Below are 17,806 nucleotides of genomic sequence, written 5' to 3' on the forward strand. Positions count from 1 at the left end.
TCTCTCTCTCTCTCTCTCTCTCTCTCTCTCTCTCTCTCTCTCTCTTCTCCAACCCCCTCAGGCACCGAGTCCATCAGCGGCTTAAGTTGAGGGAAAGACAGGAGGGTCTCGGTGTCCCCAGGCTGCTCTCCGGCCACCTCCCCCGCCCCGACCCCCGTCAGTCTTGGCAGGAGTGGATCCCGGCGGCCCCGCTCCCCCGCTCGCCGGTCCTCCCGCCTTACCTCTGCCAGGTAGAGGTTGAGGAGACAGAGCGTGGAGAACTGGAGGCAGGAGGGGAAGCAGTAGAGCAGCCAGTGCGGGAAGAAGTGCAGGCGAGAGGGTGGCCGCAGCAGGGGCAGAGAGCCGCTGAGGGAGAAGGCGGCCGAGAAGAGCGTGGTCCTGAGCGCTGCCCACGCGAGACACAGGAAGAGGCAGAGGCTCTGGTAACTGAGCCGCCGTTCGCGGTACAGGAGCAGCCGCCACAGCTGCAGGTAGGCAAAGGCGAAGAGCGCAGCGTAGAGCAGCGCGTGCAGCACGCTCAGCGCCAGCTGCACCGAACCGGGAACCGCGGGGCCCGAGGCCGCGACGGCGCCCCCGCCGGGCGTCGAGGGTTCGCGGCCGGCCGTGGGGACCGCGGCGGCCGCCGGCCCCGGCACTGACACCCTCATGAGGGGACCCGAGCAGCGGAGAGGGAGCGCGGGAAGGAAGCGGTCCGAGCGCCCCCCGGACCTCCCGCCCGCCCCAGCTTGCGGCCCCGGGCAGCGCCGTGACAGGAGTCGCAGCCCCGCGCGGTGGCCGCGGCTGCCCTCGGGCCCGCCTCCCCTTCCCCCCGGGGGGCTCGTCTCCTCCCGCCGCGGCTCGGCTCGGCGGCAGCAGAAAACAACTCTCGGCTGGAGACAATCAGCTGAGAAACCCGAGCTTTTGAGGCGCTCGCTCCGCACTGTGAGCTGCCGGCGATTGGCCCGGGCGGGCGCGCCCTCTGGGCGCCTCACTCGGAAGACCACGGGCCTCAGAACCTGTCACTCCAGAATTCTTTGCCCTGATTGGCCGTCTGCTTTCTCCTCTTCCCCCCCCCCCCCCCTCCCCACCCACACTGCTGATTGGCCCAGCAACTGCAAGACTTCCTCGCGCCGGCGGGAGGACTCCAGATTCTGTCACCTGGGGCTGTTCTCGCTCCGCCCCCTGGCCTTCCATTGGTTGGAGGATCTCTTACGTAAGGAGCACGAGGAGCAGGCGGAGTCTCGGTAGTGGCTTTTTTTTCTTTTTCGCCCAAGAGACTGATTTTGCCGAGGCAGTGGCAGTCGTGGGCGGTGAGCTCTCTCAGGTAGGCGTAGTCGCTTTGCGAGCTGCCTTGAGGACCGGCCCCCCTGCCCCGCCTTCTGTCGATGTCTCCACTCGGGTGGCGGGAAGCGCTGGCCTCAGAGACCTTACTTTTCACCGCTTGAGGATCTCAGGCAGGTGCATAGCAGCGTGGGCCTCGAGACCTTGCCTGCAGGATTGCATGCTCCTCAGCACCCGGCAGCGTTCCTCTAGCCAGGCTGCTTGCTGAGCTCCGGCTCCTGATTCAGCTCACTTGTTTCTGAGGCACCGAATGACGCTGGTTTTGATCTTTTCATTTTTTTTTCCTTCTTTCTTTTTCTAAGTGAGCAGGAGGAAACACGGGGCGAGGGAAGCGAATGAAGTAGAGCGCGGGCGGAAACTGTAAGTAATCAACCCTTCCATCTCTTGGGTAGAGGTCTTTTAGGACTGTGGTACTGGAAATAGATCAATGTTAAGGCCTTCTGGAAGGGGAAGGTGATTCTTTGAAACTTGCAATTTAGAGAGCTGTCTTGGGCGGTGTGTGTGTGTGTGTGTGTGTGTGTGTGTGAGAGCAGTAACAATTTGGTGATTGTTCAGAATGGAAGAGTTAGTGTGATATTCTGCTTGTGTAGGAGCATGTGGTGCTATCCTCATCTGAGACCCAGAGGTACAAAATAAGAGGTATATTTCTTCTTTAAATAAGTGAGAAACGACTGTATATTGGGCCACTGTACGAAGTTTGTTACTTTTTTCTTTCTTTTTTTTTTTTTTTTTTTGGTATTTGGTAGCAAATCAGTCAAAGAAATGCGAGATTAAGAGGGAATCCTGTGTTCTCAGAGTGAACATCTCACCGAAGATTCAGTGTTCTTGTGGACAGCATATTTACTGGAGCATCCAACTTCCAGCCTTTCCTAAATACGCGCTTTCCTCTGCTCTACCTAAGAAGAGTGCTGTTTCTCAATTCTCCACCACCAAGCACACGTTACACAGGAGCTTAAGATCTGTTTTGTACTCATTCTGGATCGGTAGTTTACCAGGCACCAACTAGTATTACCATCTACACAGATATAGTCATGCACACATACATACGATAATGGTAAAATGAAGAGAAAGCCATAAGTCTGTGTTTATTCAATGGTAGGCTCATCAGGTGGATTGTAATGAGGCAGGGGAATCTCCAGCATTTAGAGGTTGTCTTTATCTCATTAGCTTTATGATTGGAGGAGGCTATTCCTAACATCACAGATGTACGGCCAGATTCAAAGTCAGTGTTGACTGAAAGGGGAAGAGGTAGTACAGGATGATTTTTGGTTCTTGTTTTACAGTGTTCTGTCTTTCATGTTCTACTCAGCACAGGTCAAGCATGCTGCAGGGTCTTTATATAGATGCAGTTTCTTCAGAGAACTTGAATACACAGCAGTTATTTGGCACAGATTAGCAGCCAGCAGTGCTCGTTCTGTGTGTCCTAGAACATGGTTCTCCATGGTCTTTGGCTTTGTCCTGTGACAGGTCTTGCCAGTTTTATCATTATGTTGGCAGCATCTCAAACTGGCTTTGGAGTATATGCCCTTTTGTTTTGAGGTTGTGAGGTGGTTTGGTCAGCATGCTGTTTTGAACAAGGAATAGTTTGGGTCTAAGTTCCATTTTGTGTTTGCATATTGCCTGTCTTTGCTGGTGCTTCCCAGAATCTGTTTTTGCATGCATACCTTGTTAAATACAACCAACAGCGGCTACCATACAGTATGAATCTTCTGTTTGCAAGCCTCTTAGTGCTTAAAATAACCTCATTAGCTGTAAGAACTTTGGTACATACTCATTGTAGACTCATTAAGTATGTATCATCTCCAAATTGCTGTAGCAACAGTTTTATCAACTTAATGTGGCTCATTTATTGATTATCAATGTCAGATAACCCTTTTCTTGTGGTGCCCAGACCAGTGTTGAGGTCTCTTTGACCTCCTAGCTAGTATTTTGGAGTTTTTGTTAAGGCAGCTGCTCATTTCTACCTTGGGTACCAAAGGACATAGACAAGTTTACGCTCAGAAGTAGGTCTTCAAATCTCAATGACAACATTTTACAAGTCTTCCTTGAGCTCATTACGTATTAGCTAAGGATTCTTTGTGCTGTGTTCCTGCTGACACAGTACCTACCAATAAAGTGCCTGCCATGTGCTGGTTGTTGAAACTGTTGACTGATATCGCCCTGCACGCCCCACATTGAAGTCACAAGGTATCATAAACAACTTCAGCTAAAGTGGAATGAGGAAGTTCAGTGAAGCTTGCCTTACACTTGTGAAGAGTACTGAATCCAGGATCTGCCACACCTAGGCTACATTTCTTCCAGGGTTCTCGTCAATTTGTGTGGGTGTGTAGACTTTTGAAGCATTGAGCACTGCTTTTTCATACCTTTCCTAGTTACTGGAGGGAAAAATCACTATTTTCTATATCTTTGTTTTTACTCTGTGCTTGCTGATACTGTTTCCCACCCACATTCTCTGCCCTTTAGTTTAAAGATCCTTGTATAAGGAGGGAAAGCCTTTGAGCAAATATTTTTTTTCTATGCATAGGTTTGTCCATTCTTTTATAGCCAGATAGGGTTGATTTGAATAATGGTGGAAGATTTATTTACATACAAATAAAAGGTGAAAGATTGTAAAAGTTGAAGGACAAAGAAGATAAAAATAACTTTTAAAATAAAAAGGAGATGATTTATTTAAAGAAGTGATGCTAACCAGGTATCATTACAGCTCATACCTGTAATCTCAGCATTCTGGAGTGTGAGGCAAGAGGATCACCATGAAGCCAAGCTAGGCTACACAGTGAGACCATATCTGAAAAAGCTAAGGAAAGGAAAAAAAAAAAAAGAATGGCTTTGTGGACTTCATAAGTTGCCTTGATACTTATTCTTGTCTCAGTTTTTTCTCTAGAGATAACTGCTCCCAATTTGTAGTCATGTGTTTTGTTTGGCATAGATTTTACTATTTTCCATAACTTTGGCTTTTGGTGTTGTGAAATATATTTAGCCTCTGTCACTGCCTCACTGTTCATGTTCTCCCTTTGTGTCTCCTCATCCATTCAACTTTGGTTATTACAGTTTTAGTTCTAGCAGACTCCACATACTCTATGCTCTAAGTATGTTTTAAATAGTCAAATATTATCAAAGGTGAAATGATTGTGGGATTACTGATGCATGCCTGTCTCTGGTCCCTAGCTGGTAGCTATACTTTGACAGGTGTAGTCTCACCTGTCCAGTCACATAGAAGTTCACTAAAGTCAAACCTTTGGAGCTGCAAAGCACACAGTGGGGAGAGGAACAGTGTGCCAACTCTAATGTCCAATTTAGTTTAAAATAATTGAATTGTAGCCTCAAGACAAGGAAATAATTGATGGTTGGTCTTTCGGTTGTGATTTAACCTAATACTTTGCTGTTTAATTAGGTTTTTGTTATTTCATATAGTAATGAATGCTCTGTAGTTATTCCATTAGCCATAGAAATACATGCAGTTTCCTCCAGAATACCAAGAAAATAGTGAATGACCTATTTTAAAACATTTCCATCAATAAAGCAGCCCTGAAATAGGTTGCTTACAATGGTTAGAATGTATAATCAATTTTAAGAATACCTCCTAATGAGGTATCATTGAGATTACATTTTTATATACCCTTTACAGCTGCCATTTCTTATTTTACTTTCAACTTTTTAACAAAATTCAGGATTAAAAACTGAAGGCAGATTTGTTCACTGATAGTAACTTGGTCTAATGAATTTCAGAAGTTATTAAGTAATCCATGAATCATTACTTTCATTCTTTTTTTTTTTCCAAGAACACCTGCTCTTTAGGGGAGAAATATCTCATTGATCATCTTGGATGAATGGAGTGTATAGCCAGTGCTTTATGATTTCTTTATAAAATTGTCATGTTATTCTTTGGTGAAAAACCCTGCCCTTACTCTTAGGAATATATAAACATCTTAAAGTAGTGATCGTTCCTATTTCAGATTAAAAGATGAAAATTCTTACTTATACCTAGAGTGTATTTATGCTTTTTATAAATATGGTATTTTTATCTTACTTTAATTTCCCTAGGGGCTGGCAATGTATGTCTGTGGTAAATTGCTTACCTAAGCTATCTTCATTTAAACTTTGATAGTATAGGAAAACTCCCAGAGATGTTAAAAAACATTGAAAACTGCAAAATAGCAGACAAAACTGAGAGGAGGCCAAGAAGGAATATGTTAAGCATACCAAGGAAGAAGGTGTGTTGGAGAATTGATGACTAGACCAAACTAGGTTCAGAAAGTAGGGCTGGACCAGCCAGTTCAGATTGCAATGTATAACCAGTGTAAAATAGTATGTTCTAAGCATCAAAGTAGGCTTCTGTTCAGAACGAATGTTCTTGCATACTGTGAGTAGATCTTTTACAGGAGATTTAAAAGGTAGTAAACCAATAGCAGACTTTGCATGTCATGTTCCCAACCAAATGGGGTTTAACAGTTGCTGGAGTATTTGTTCTGCATTAGCTGTAAATGGGTCAAAGAAAATGTCCAATTTCAAAAATGAGTTAGCCAGGCTTGGTGGTATAGGCCTGTACTCTAAGCTACTCAGCACGCTGGGGCATGAAGATCATAAATTCGAGGCCAGCTTGGACAGCTGATTGATACCTTGACTTAAGGAAGGAAGAAGGTGGCTGACCTAAAAGATCAGTGGTAGAGTGCTTGCCTAGCTTGTATAAGGCTTTGAGTTCATTCTTTAACACAGGAAATAATAAAGGACTGGATAATATTTTAAATTAATTTTAGAATGTTCAAGAATGTCAGCTTAACATACTTTAGTAAAGATGTGAACCTTAATAAGCATTTTGTAGATATCTTTGATTTCTTTTGCAGTTATCAAAAATCAAGTTGAATATGGTATTGAATGACTGTAATATAAGCTTTCAAAAGGCAGCAAACAGGGATGTTACAAATTTGAGGTGAGCTAGGCCTTCAGACTAGAACCTTGTCTCAAACCACCAACAGAATTACAGAATCAACAATAATAGCATGATGTACACCTAGCCCTCTTCAAGGCCTGTGAATGTAATTAGCTTAGTGATACATAGTACTTCCTTAAACTATCCCTAAACTTCCTTAAACTTTCTTAAACAGTCCCCAGCACTGTGAAAATATAAAGTGAAACAAAAGTATTGTCAATTCAGTGTTCTTGTATATGATTCCTCCTCAGAATTTCTTTCTCACTGGAAGGAAATAAAGTTCTAGTAAAGACTGTTCATTTGATATCTTTAACAAATTTAGTCTAACAGAACTTTGCTGATCTTCTGCTCTGTGCTAGGTATCACTTCAGGCAGTAGAACACAGCAGTGCAGAAAACAGACAAGTCTCCTGGCACGTATGTCCAGGCACAGCTCATGATGTCTTCTGGCTTCAGTGTATTTAGAGCTGGTGTTGCATTGCTTTTGATGTGCAGTTTTTACAAGTCAACTGAAGACTCTCTCCCAGAACTGAGTCCTCAGCAGTATTTCAGCACACTGCAGTCAGGAAAAGCCTCATTAGCTTATTTTTGCCAAGTTGGTAAGTATCTTTTAAAATTCTTACATGACTCTTGAGGTACTTATTTCGCTGTAGTCAGAACACTCAGTGGGAGCTTTCCTTCGGTTATAACCGTATGTGTGGTAATGCTGTTTCTGTGATTTGCTTGCTTGCTTGCATGAGTCCAGGCACCTTAGCTTTCCTGTTTCTTTCCTCATCTGCTATGATGCAGTAGTGATTGTCTTCTAAACTTAGTGTGAGGATTAAATGGGTCCACATATTGCTTATTCATAGAAAACACTACTTCAGGGTTACTGACAAACCATTTGAATTTCATGCAGTCATTTCTGGAGTATACTTCCTTATTCTTTTCTTTAGCGTGTAGCTGTTTGAGCAACTTTATAAAAGCTGGATATGTAGTTTTAGCAATGATTTAGCTTACTATTCTATATTCTGCTTTGGCTATGTCTTTAATTATACTGAGCTAATTAACATGACTATTGAACATAATTGTGATGGTTTCATTTAAGCCTCATGTCAGTAACAGTATAGTTGTAGTGGAATTACCAAAATGAGTTCACAACTCTAGGCACTGTTTAATGTTATTTGTGATTTGGTGTTTTAAAGTCAAGTTGAAAGTTTCGTATGCATGTATAAGTATGCTGTATATAGGGTATCTAATTTGTTCTGAATGGCCAGTATCTGCTTGTCTACTTCCCAAATGGACATGGACATGCAGAAATGCAGTGACACTGCTCTTGGTGGCAGATACTGGGTGGTTGAGTTCCCCATAGGTAGGTGTGCTTAGCTTGAGCCTGTGGAGGCAATATGGTAGAGTGCCCTGTTGTTGATACACCAGGTCTCATCAGTGTTCCCCACCGGCAAGTGTTCCAGTGGCCTGTTATTGTAGGGCTCTACTGTGGTGTTGGAGACCATAAGTGACCACATGATTCTGAAGGTGTTCATGATGCAGTCTGAGTACTCCTCTCAGATCTTGATGAGCAGTGTGCCCATGCCTGAGTCTGTGCATGCCCAGTGAGTGTGTGAGTTAGAAGTTTTGCAGGCAGTTAAAATCCTCATACTCCTTTATAGTGGCCCTTGGTCCAGTTGTTGCTGGTGAAGATGGAGTTGTCAGGCCAGAAGAACAGCCCCAAAGGCCCAGACCTCACATTGTCTATGGTGCTGGGCTCCATGTCTGCTAGGGCATTCCCGGGCATACACTTCTGAGAGCACGAGTCATTGTAGTAGACTTCAGTCTTCTCCAGCTACAGCATTGAGTCACCCAGGTAGCCTCTAGCGCTCATTGCTGATCACTTCTCAAAACTTGTTATGGATCTGGTTCCTGTCTTGGCCTGCCTAATATACACAGTCTCCTTCATGGGACATATCTGTGCTGGAGCGCTGATTCAAGCTTATTATATTTTAAATATATACTTTAAATAGACCGCATGAAGGCTGGATGCCCCAGGGGGTGGGAATTTTGAGGGTGGGGAGGTGGGAGTGGGGGGGGGTAGATAGAGGTTACATCCACAGAGAAGAAGGAGGAGGGGTGAGGGGATTGGGGGTTCCTGGGTGGGTGGGGGATGGGGTAAGGGGACAACATAGGAAATGTAAATAAAACATCCAATAAAAATTAAAAAAAATACATTTTTAAGGTAACTTACAAAATTAAACTATATTGTGATAACAGAAATAAGAATAAAGAAACAATAGGAAAATATGTGTCTTGGTGTGTTTGTTTTGAAGGCTAGTTATACAAATACTTAAATTAATGAAAATTAATTAATTTTTTTGTGTGTTCAGATTTTACCTTTAATTTTAAATGTTCATCTTTTAAAAGATCAAATTCAATAATATTCATTCAACATTTCTTGTTTTAGGTTCTCTAAGTAACTCTGTGTTTCTTGAAGAACTAAAAGAAGCCATTAGGCCTCTCCAGGACTATGGGATTTCAGTTGCAAAGGTAGACAGATATTTATGTTAATAAAATATTAGTGACAGACATTTACAACCCTCAGACCTAAGACTGCATATCTGAAAACACATTCACAACTTTGTCCAAACTGAGAAAAAATGAGTTTGTTTTCCTTGCTTTCCTACCTAAGTTTAGGTAGAGGCACAGGAAGAGCTTCAGGGATTGTGTAACAGTGCAGGGAGAGAAGAGAAGCTGCTCAAGTCCCTGAGTGCTGGGAGTTTAACTGCATTTTATATCCTATTCTCCCAGCGTCCGCTCAAGCCTTACTGGGGTGTGCTTATGTTCGCCAGCTGTTTCACAGCAGCCACAATTCAGCTCTTTATTAAATTTCTATTCATGCAAGTGGAAGGAACAAAATGAAGATGATTAAAAATATTTTAGGCTTTGTATTTTTCTGTATTTATAATTGCTTATACTATAGTTTGGGACATTTTAGAATAAAACAAGTCAATGTGAAGATACAATTTTTGTTTTCAAAAAAAAATGTTCAAATTGGCTATGGATTTCAATGGACAATTTCCACATGTGTCAGATTAGGAAACATCTAAGACTTTCATTTAATTTAACTTTACATGAGAAGTTGCCTATTGAAAGTTGTAATTCTTTCAGATTAGTGTCCACTGGTTTTTTGCATACATTTATTTGTTCTCAGCTGAGCTACCACCCTCCTCCCAGAGATGATTTGACTCTTGTCTGCAGTGAGACTTTCTGGGCAGGAAGTTAGAACAGTCTATGTACCTTACAAAAACCCAATCAAACTACAAACTTCATTTTTAAGTGTTCTGTATGTAATAAGGCTTGATTTACTTAGAACAAATGAGTCTTTTCTAGAGTGTTACACCAACACGCATCTAAAATTTAGAAATTACAGGTTAGAGATGCTTAGTGGTTAGGAGCTCCAGCTGCTCTTACAGAGGACTGAATTTAGTTCCCAACACTTACATGACAGCTCATAACTATCTATAACTCGAGTTTCAGGGAATCTGATTCCTTCTTCTGGCCTCTACCATCACCAGGCGCACATGTGGTATACACACACACACACACACACACACACACATTCATGAACATAAAATAAGAATAAACTTTAAAAACGAAGTAGTAGTTACGTATGATACTGAAAAACATCACTGTGTTGTTTAGTAACAGATAGACAAGAACTTAGAATTGTGTATCTAGTACCTGGAGGAGAATATTAGGATCTGTGCTCAGACTGTTATTAACTGACATTTTGATGCTATGGTTGAGAACACGTAGAAATCCTGAGGGAAGGTGATAAATCAGGTCCACACTAAAGGTTTAGCTCGGTCCTTGCCATGTTAGAAGTAAATATTTACAAGTGAAAATAGCTTCCCATATTGAGTGTTCTTTAGATGACCTCTTCTCTTTGGAAAGAATATATGTAAATCTGGGTTTACATCCCATTCACAGATCATCTTAGTTACTAAGAATGTCATTAGTATAGTAAGGATACACAAATTCAGTCCTGTGTTAAATGAAGGCTTGTTGCCAAGCTTTGAGATTGAAAGTGACATGGTGTTGGGGAAGAGTAGCATTTGAGAATGTCCTAAAAATTAATATTGACTGATACAGGTAGATGGAGAAAATACCAAAATCTAGATGTTTTTGTGAGCTTGTGAGACCACCGAACTTAATGAGGGTTGCTTGAAGGGTGATGGTTGGGCTTATTTAGTGAGGCATCTTCTTGGTGGTTACACCACCGAAGAAAAAGACTGCCTCTCCGTCTGCCACCATTAGTTGTTAGTAGCTCCTCCAGAATGGATGGGGATAAGGCATAAGTGGACTAAGTATCCCAGTTAAGATAATTATTTTCAGCCTTCAGAAAGCAACCTAGTCCAACTTTATGCAACTTAAACGTGTCTAAAATAAAATCTTTACACATTTTTACGATAAATGAAGGAAAAAGAAATATTATACAAATGATAACCAAAACAAAGTTTTATGACTATATCAAAGTTTGTTTTAAAACAAAAGAAAACAAACAAAGTCATCTTTGACTTGTCTTTCTCTAATGACCAGTCCATAGACCCCTGAGTTCTATTTTTAAAACTTTTCAAGTTGAGTTACTCTCTTTCCACTCTTACTCTCCTGGTCATCCTGTCACAGAGGGGACACAGTGCTGTTCCAGAAAGGCTCTTACCCCACTACAAGCCCCGTGTGTTGACAGGCTTCCCATTGCAGTCACAGTAAATCAAAACCCTGAGTGTCACAGAGACTGCCTTGTCTGTGATTCACACTCTGTCTTCTTCCTTGTTTATGTTCCTAAAGCATACAGTTCATTTTTCTATTCCTTGAGTCTGCCACAGCTGCCATTACCACAGGATCTTTGCAGGTATTTTTACCCTAGGCATACATTTAAATACTTACATGTCTCCCTTCAGTTCTTGTGCCAATGTCATCTTTTCAGAGAAGTTTTCCTTTATTATCTGTCTCCAATGCTCTGCTGTATTCTGTCCTGTTACTGTTTAAAATGCATACTACTTAGCTTTATATATTAACTATTTAATGTTTATACTTTTAAAATGTAAATTCAAAATAAAGTTTCTTATTTGGGACTTAACTGTATCCCCAGTGATTAACATAATGCCATATCTTCAGACTATAATGAATGAGTGCATGGATCTCTTCTCATAACATCAAGCATTTCTATAGTTGGAACTTTAAAAACCTATGTACACTAAAGTTCTTTTGGTTCTAGCTGAGTTAATTCTAATTTTCGGTTCCTTGTGTCTTTCCTGTCAGTTTCTTTTATGTATATATTTTTAAACAAATGTTCCTCAGTTTTCATTCTGTTTCCTCAAATTCTGTATGAATAAATTAACTAACAACAATAAAGCCCCACTCCATCAAAGAAAACAAAGCCCTTAATCAAATTCGGAACAAAATAACTGCCTCTCCAGCCTTTGTTTTGGTTAGTTGTATTGGTGGTCATTCATCTCCCTAGCTGGAAAAGTGTGTGCTTTCCTCATGGCTTGCTTCTATGTGGTGATGTGTGCACACATTCTTTATTCCTGATCAGCCCCTAAGTCTTTATGGCTTCCTTCCAGGTCCAAGTCCTTGGCCTGTACTTATATTACTGCCTCCTGATTTTGTGCCCTGTCACTCTCTGTCTTATTTTCATGACTGGTCTCAGACATTACTCTACATAAGTCTGGGTTGTGAGTGGTCTGGGTTTGGTGTGGCTGTTCTAACAGTGAACACTTGGTTTAGCAAACAGTGTAAAGGTGCCTGTGCTTGTGATTGCTACTGGTACTCTAGTGTTCTTATTAAGAGAGAAGCTGTCTCCTTTTGAGAACTGTTAGTGAATTCCCACACAGCTACATTTGCTAAGCCCAAGTGTACCCTGTGGCCATTCTGATCTGCTGTGGAGTCTAAAAACGTTTTCTAATGGGACGCTTCTTTTTTTCAAAGCAAGGTTCTGTTAATAACAGTAAAGGGGTTGATGGACTTGGATTAGAAGACCAAGAAAGTAGCCACACTATGTGGGCTGCCATACTGTGTGAGCTGCCACTCTGTTCAGGCACTCGATTGCTGTCATGGACCGAGTTTACATTCACTCTTTGTGCTAAGTACCCACTCTGCCTCTGAGCTCCACTCTCAGCCTCTGCTTTTTGGCTTTCTTTCATAGTTGTTTATCTTGCCTTAAGCATTTCCTTCCTGTTTTACTTCCTTACTATCTGATTCTTAAGTAAAATTTAGTTAAATATAAACTTGCAGAAAATTTAATGTCACAAGTTGTAGAGAACTGTCCCTTTCTGTGGTTTTCTCAGGTGCGAGAGTGAGCAGTGACAGCATAAGTCAGAAAAAATGAGGTACAGAATTTAACCTGGAGACAGACAGTGATGTTTAATTCTCCTTGTTTGACCCTGTGATGCATACCTTAAATCTTAAATATAATCTTTTAAAGGTTACTTGTGTCGAAGAAGAAGCGTCAAGGTACTGTGAGGAAGAAGAGGGTTTGATGAAAGCGTATTTATTCAGGTAAATTTTCTTTGGAATGTGATGATTACTAATAACTACTTAAAAGTATATAAGATATCACTGGGTCAGAATGATGTGGCCTTTAGTGGGTCTTGGGAAGTTTAGTAGAAACTCCAAGGAGTAGACTTGCCATTTTAATTTCCTTCTTTACAAAAGCTGGGATCTTGAGTACTCCCTGAGACTCTTAAGTGAGTTCCTACTCCTACTGTCTAGTAAGAAGAGCAGAGCAGATAGTGTTCTGAGTACCTCTGCTAGCTCCATATTGGGAATCCTTTTCCTCTTAAGGATCTGCTGGTGTCTTGATTCCTCTACCCTTGAGTCTGTCATCTTCAGAGGAGTTTCATACACTCTCAGACCCCGGAGATGTGTCCTAGGATGTGCTTAGGAAACTTGTCTCTCACCTGTTTGTTTCTTTCCCAAGCTAGTTTGGAAATCTCTGTGACAGGAAGATGTCTTTTGGGTTTGTTTCCCAGTACTTTTTGCCAAGTATAGGTCCTAAATTTTTCAGAATGAACATAATAATTTGAGTACATACACAGTATGTATTTGAATATATTATGTACCAGCGCTCTGGTAGGTGTATGGGGTACACAGATAAGAAACAGGCTTTAACATCAAAGAAGTTAATGTATTAGATTGCCAAGGAACTTGGAGTGTAAGTAGATACTTGTATAACATGTTCTTAAAACTCTTTCCAGAGGCAGTATACTTCTCAGAGAATTCCCCACGGACATCTTGTTTGACGTGAACGCCATCATTGCCCATGTTCTCTTGTAAGTACATGAGGTGTTCATTTGCTTGTTTATTGGTGAATTCACTTTTGAGAACCACAGTCCTTGGAGGTATTTTAGAATTTCAATATTATATTTATATACACAAGTTACATACATATCACTGGTTCATCATCTCATATCAAGGATCTAAACTTCCTTCAGTGACAAGGAACACAGGAATATGTGCTCTGTATGAAAGTCGTTTTCCTTGGGAGGCAGAGGCAGGCGGATTTCTGAGTTCGAGGCCAGCCTGGTCTACAAAGTGAGTTCCAGGACAGCCAGGACTACACAGAGAGACCCTGTCTCGAAAAACCAAAAAAAAAAAAAAAAAAAAAAAAAGAAAGTCGTTTTCCTAACTGGACCCGATGAATGATCGTGAGTTGCTTTTGGTTTACTAGTGCAATGGGTGTTTCATAGATGCCTTAGTCTGTCTGGGCTGCTACAGTGAAATCCACAAATGAGGTGGCATAGGAAACAAAATTTACTTTTCACAGTTTTGGAGGTTGAAAGTCCAGTGTCAAGTTACTGGCAGATTTGGAGTCAGATGAGAGTTTGCGCTTCATAGAAGGATGTGTTCTCCTCACGTCCTCTTAGAGCAGAAGGAACCTGGATAGCTGAGCTTTCTTTTATGAGGCTGTTGTGGAGTATCCACTTGAGCAGACTGCTTGGACATGGGTTTAAGCCAATGGAAGGTCTGTATTAGCCAGCCAGAGACGATACTGTGTATTCAGGATCCCATCGGGACCCCATAGCATCGAGATTTTCTCAGGGTGAGCTTTAAGCACAAAACAAACAACAACAACAAAACCAAACTATGTTCTGAGTTGACATACTTCAGATAACAAGAGTAGTTAGCCAGAAGCAGAACTACAGAAGTCCAAGGTTAGTACCTGTAGAGACTTCCCAGAACTATGAACTTTGATAGACTAGGTCTTTGTTTTCATTTTGGCTCGTGGTACTATGTGCTGAATTTCATGGCGTGATTGGTGCTGCCATCATGGAGTCAGCTGTGCTGAGGTTCGAGGGCAGTTACAAGAGTATTAATCTCATCCATGATGGGTCTACTTTCATGATCTAATTTTCCATCAAAGTCCTACCTCTGAATACTGTGACTTTGGGGGTGGGTGGCAGTGTGTGCCTGTCAGGGACACTCACGCCTGGGTGGTAGATGGTTGCTCAGCTTTGCTATTTCCTTGGGATTTTTAAACTACTTTTTTTCCTTCTCACACTCGCCTTATTTTTCCAGATTGTACAGTTGTGTGCCTGCTTGGTTAGTACAGAAAGAGTCTGATGGGAGTGTTTACTGAGGATGACTCTCAGTTCTCTGCATAGAACTTCAAGGCCTGGGATTTAAGTTTACCTGGGCTCTGTTTCCTCAGTCTGTCTGTCTTTCAGTAAAAATCTGGTATTTATTTATTTATTTATTTATTGCCACAAAGGTAGAAAATATGAAATTTACATGGGCTTTTCCAATTACATGGTGCAGGTCTACTGCCTCTTAAGGCATTTGTCAACATTATTTTCTCTTTGGTGTTACACTTTCTGATTCTTTTTTTACCTACAAATTTAGGTGAAAGTTAGGATAGAAAAAATTGAAAAGTTTAAAGGTACAAAGTTTTGATTATCACTGTACAAACAAACACATATTCAGTGATAATTGTTCAGTCCTAATAATATATTAAAATGCAAAATAGGAAAGGTTCTGGAAATTCCTGGCAACTATGAGCTCTGTCTTAGGATTTCTGTTGGGTGGGGCAAAACACAATGACCAAAAACCAAGTTGGGGAGAAAAGGATTTATTTGGCTTATACTTCCATATTGCTGTTCATCATTGAAGGAAGTCAGGACAGGAACTTAGAGCAGGAACCTGGAGGCAGGAGCTGATCAGAGGCCATGGAGGGGTGCTGCTTACTTTCTTGCTTTCCATGGTTTGCTCACCATTGGTCATTCATTAAGAAAATGCCCTATACCTGAATCTTGGAGAGGCCTTTTCTCAATTGATGTTTTATCCTTTCAGATAATACTAGCTTGTGTCAAACTGACATAAAACTAGCCATAATAACCCCTAAGGCCAGTTAATTGGTGAAAGATGGTCCCTTTCTTTTTAGGAAATAAGTTATTGAGATATAATAAATATATTGTTCAACTTACTTAAAATCTACAATTCAGTGGTTTTTAGTATATATACTGATATGCACAACCATTACCATGGTCAATTTTAGTTTTTCTCACTTGAGAAAGAACCCTGACCCATTGGCTCCCATCTTCCTATGTCCCACCCCTAAAGAGGCCCCCGTATACTTGGTCTCTATAGATTTTCCAGTTCTGGACATTGATTAGTGTCCTGAGCTTCTCCCTGAAAGTTCAACAAAAAGCCAGAGTAGAAGACAAGCTACTGTCTCAGGAAATTACCAGTTTTGCTGGTATTCTCCCCACAGTAGATATAACAATCTTGAATCAAAAAATGGAGGTGAAGGAAAAGAGAAATGTGGCACTAAAATTGCCTTCCCTTAAAATATGAATCCAGGTTTGATACCAGACTTCAGAGTAGATCACAATAGACAGCCTCATGCCCAGGTGTTTGAAACAGTTGGGCCCTAGGAGAGGCTGTGTGTGCCAAGGAGCCTCTTACCTGGAGTGCTTGGCTTGATGACTTTGTTGATGTTCTCCTGTTATGGTAGTGGTGCATTCCTAAAGCTAACTTAGAGAACACAAACTCCCCATGTAATTTCCTTACCCATGTTCCTGCTATATGCCAGATGTTGTTGGACATTGGGGATGCAGAACAGGGTGTGACTTCTGTTCTTGAAAAATTTAGTATTTTCTCATGGAGGTAGATGCAGAAGATACTGTGTGGTAAGTATAATACTAGAAGCACGTATGCTTGAGGGCTGTCAGGTGTATAGGGAAGGGAAAAGCCATGTCTAGGTGGAGAGTAGATACTAAGTAGGCTTCCTGAAGAAAGTGGCAGAATGGCATAAATCTGTAAGAGTAAATGTCTGGTGAAGAGGAAAGCAGGGAAATATGTGACGGACATGCAGACGGACGTGGAGTCGTCTGGAGTGTAACACGTTGAAGCAGGGTTCTGGGACAGGTGAAGGGAACACGATCAATGTTTTGATTTTGTGATCTTGAGTGCTGAGTGCTATTTTGCATAAACATGCAGCACAAAATGCCACAAGGATGTTTAGGGACATTTCAGAAATTACTAGAAGTTTTTTCATATTCACAAGCTAAAATTCATTGAGTGATACTTTTTTAAAAAGTGAAACTTAGCAACCCAAGCAGTATTTTTTTAATTGAACATTTTTATACAGTCTCTTCCACGGATATGCTAATTTGATATATGCTGAGGATTACAGTGGAAATATGTTAAAAGTGTCTGTTGTCCATAGTCAAACCATGTTTTTGTAACTTGATTTGTTCAATAAAAGCACTGCAGGTTGTAGCATAGGCTTGAATGAGCTCTAGGTGGTTCAGGTGGCTTGCATGGGCATTGTAGACTGGTGTGCTGACAGTCTCAGTGCAGAGTGTGTGTTCTGAACTAAGGCTCCAGTGAAATGGGGAGCACTCTCAGAGACACCTGGGTGCATTGTGTGTTTGGTTTTGAATTAATAATTGTTGGCTTTCAGAAACTTTTTATTATTGGCAAAATTTTCATGACCCTCACATTCCGGTACCCAAGCTCGTATCCACAGTTGAAGTTGAAGAGCTAGCTTGCTTTAGAGTAACTGTGCTTAATATGTACAGCTGTATTCAGTGCCATGTGCCTGGGGTTTGTTTGTTTTTTCATTTTATTTTTGAGATTAGAATTTAGTTATATTTTTCCCTTCCCTTTTCTTCTCCCATATATCCCATGATCTTCTTCATAGTCATCATCTTCCCCTTCTTACTAATTGTTATGCATGCATATATGTGTGTGTGTGTGTGTGTGTGTGTGTGTGTGTATTCATTCCTAAATGTAACCTGTTGGGTCCATATAATGTCACTCATATGTACATCTGCATTTTTGAGGCCTCCTTATCTCAGACTTTGGCTGAGGCACTTTTTAGGTGTTTCTGTTAAGAAGTTGAAGTCAGCAGTCCTTGGTAAAGCTGTTTGTTTGTTTTGTACATTTTGAGTTACTCCTAGCACTTTTCCATTCCCCCTGCTCCCATGGCCGGTAGAAGAGGCAGTGAGGAGCCCTTTGGGAGAAGATTGCTTGTGAGATGTGGAAATCAGAGAGGCTATTCCTTCATTCTTGCTTTGAG

General features: G+C 41.4%; 2 protein-coding genes across 7 annotated transcripts in view; one reads left to right on the forward strand and one right to left on the reverse strand.

Annotated features, from left to right (window-relative positions):
• Gpr137c (G protein-coupled receptor 137C) overlaps positions 1–917 on the reverse strand; it is a 70,575-nt gene extending 69,658 nt beyond the window's left edge. The window contains exon 1 of the mRNA XM_028758554.1: positions 222–917. Within this exon, the coding sequence (XP_028614387.1) occupies positions 222–647 (426 nt within the window). The 5' untranslated portion in view covers positions 648–917. The remainder of the gene's footprint in view (positions 1–221) is intronic.
• A 274-nt stretch (positions 918–1,191) lies between these two features.
• The window catches only part of Txndc16 (thioredoxin domain containing 16), an 82,769-nt gene continuing 66,154 nt past the window's right edge, over positions 1,192–17,806 (forward strand). For 2 of the 6 annotated variants that reach the window (XM_028758643.1, XM_028758645.1), the window contains exons 1-6: positions 1,192–1,303; positions 1,623–1,680; positions 6,610–6,848; positions 8,687–8,769; positions 12,710–12,783; positions 13,482–13,556. In XM_028758643.1, coding sequence (XP_028614476.1) covers positions 6,686–6,848; positions 8,687–8,769; positions 12,710–12,783; positions 13,482–13,556 — 395 coding nt within the window. In that variant the 5' untranslated portion in view covers positions 1,192–1,303; positions 1,623–1,680; positions 6,610–6,685. Of the gene's footprint in view, positions 1,304–1,448; positions 1,681–6,609; positions 6,849–8,686; positions 8,770–12,709; positions 12,784–13,481; positions 13,557–17,806 lie in introns of those variants that run through there. The other 4 variants (XM_028758644.1, XM_028758646.1, XM_028758647.1 and 1 more) reach the window with 4 other exon arrangements.

Source organism: Grammomys surdaster, unplaced genomic scaffold, assembly GCF_004785775.1.
Source record: "Grammomys surdaster isolate TR1022 unplaced genomic scaffold, NIH_TR_1.0 126198, whole genome shotgun sequence".
In the NCBI taxonomy this organism is placed as follows: Eukaryota; Metazoa; Chordata; class Mammalia; order Rodentia; family Muridae; genus Grammomys; species Grammomys surdaster.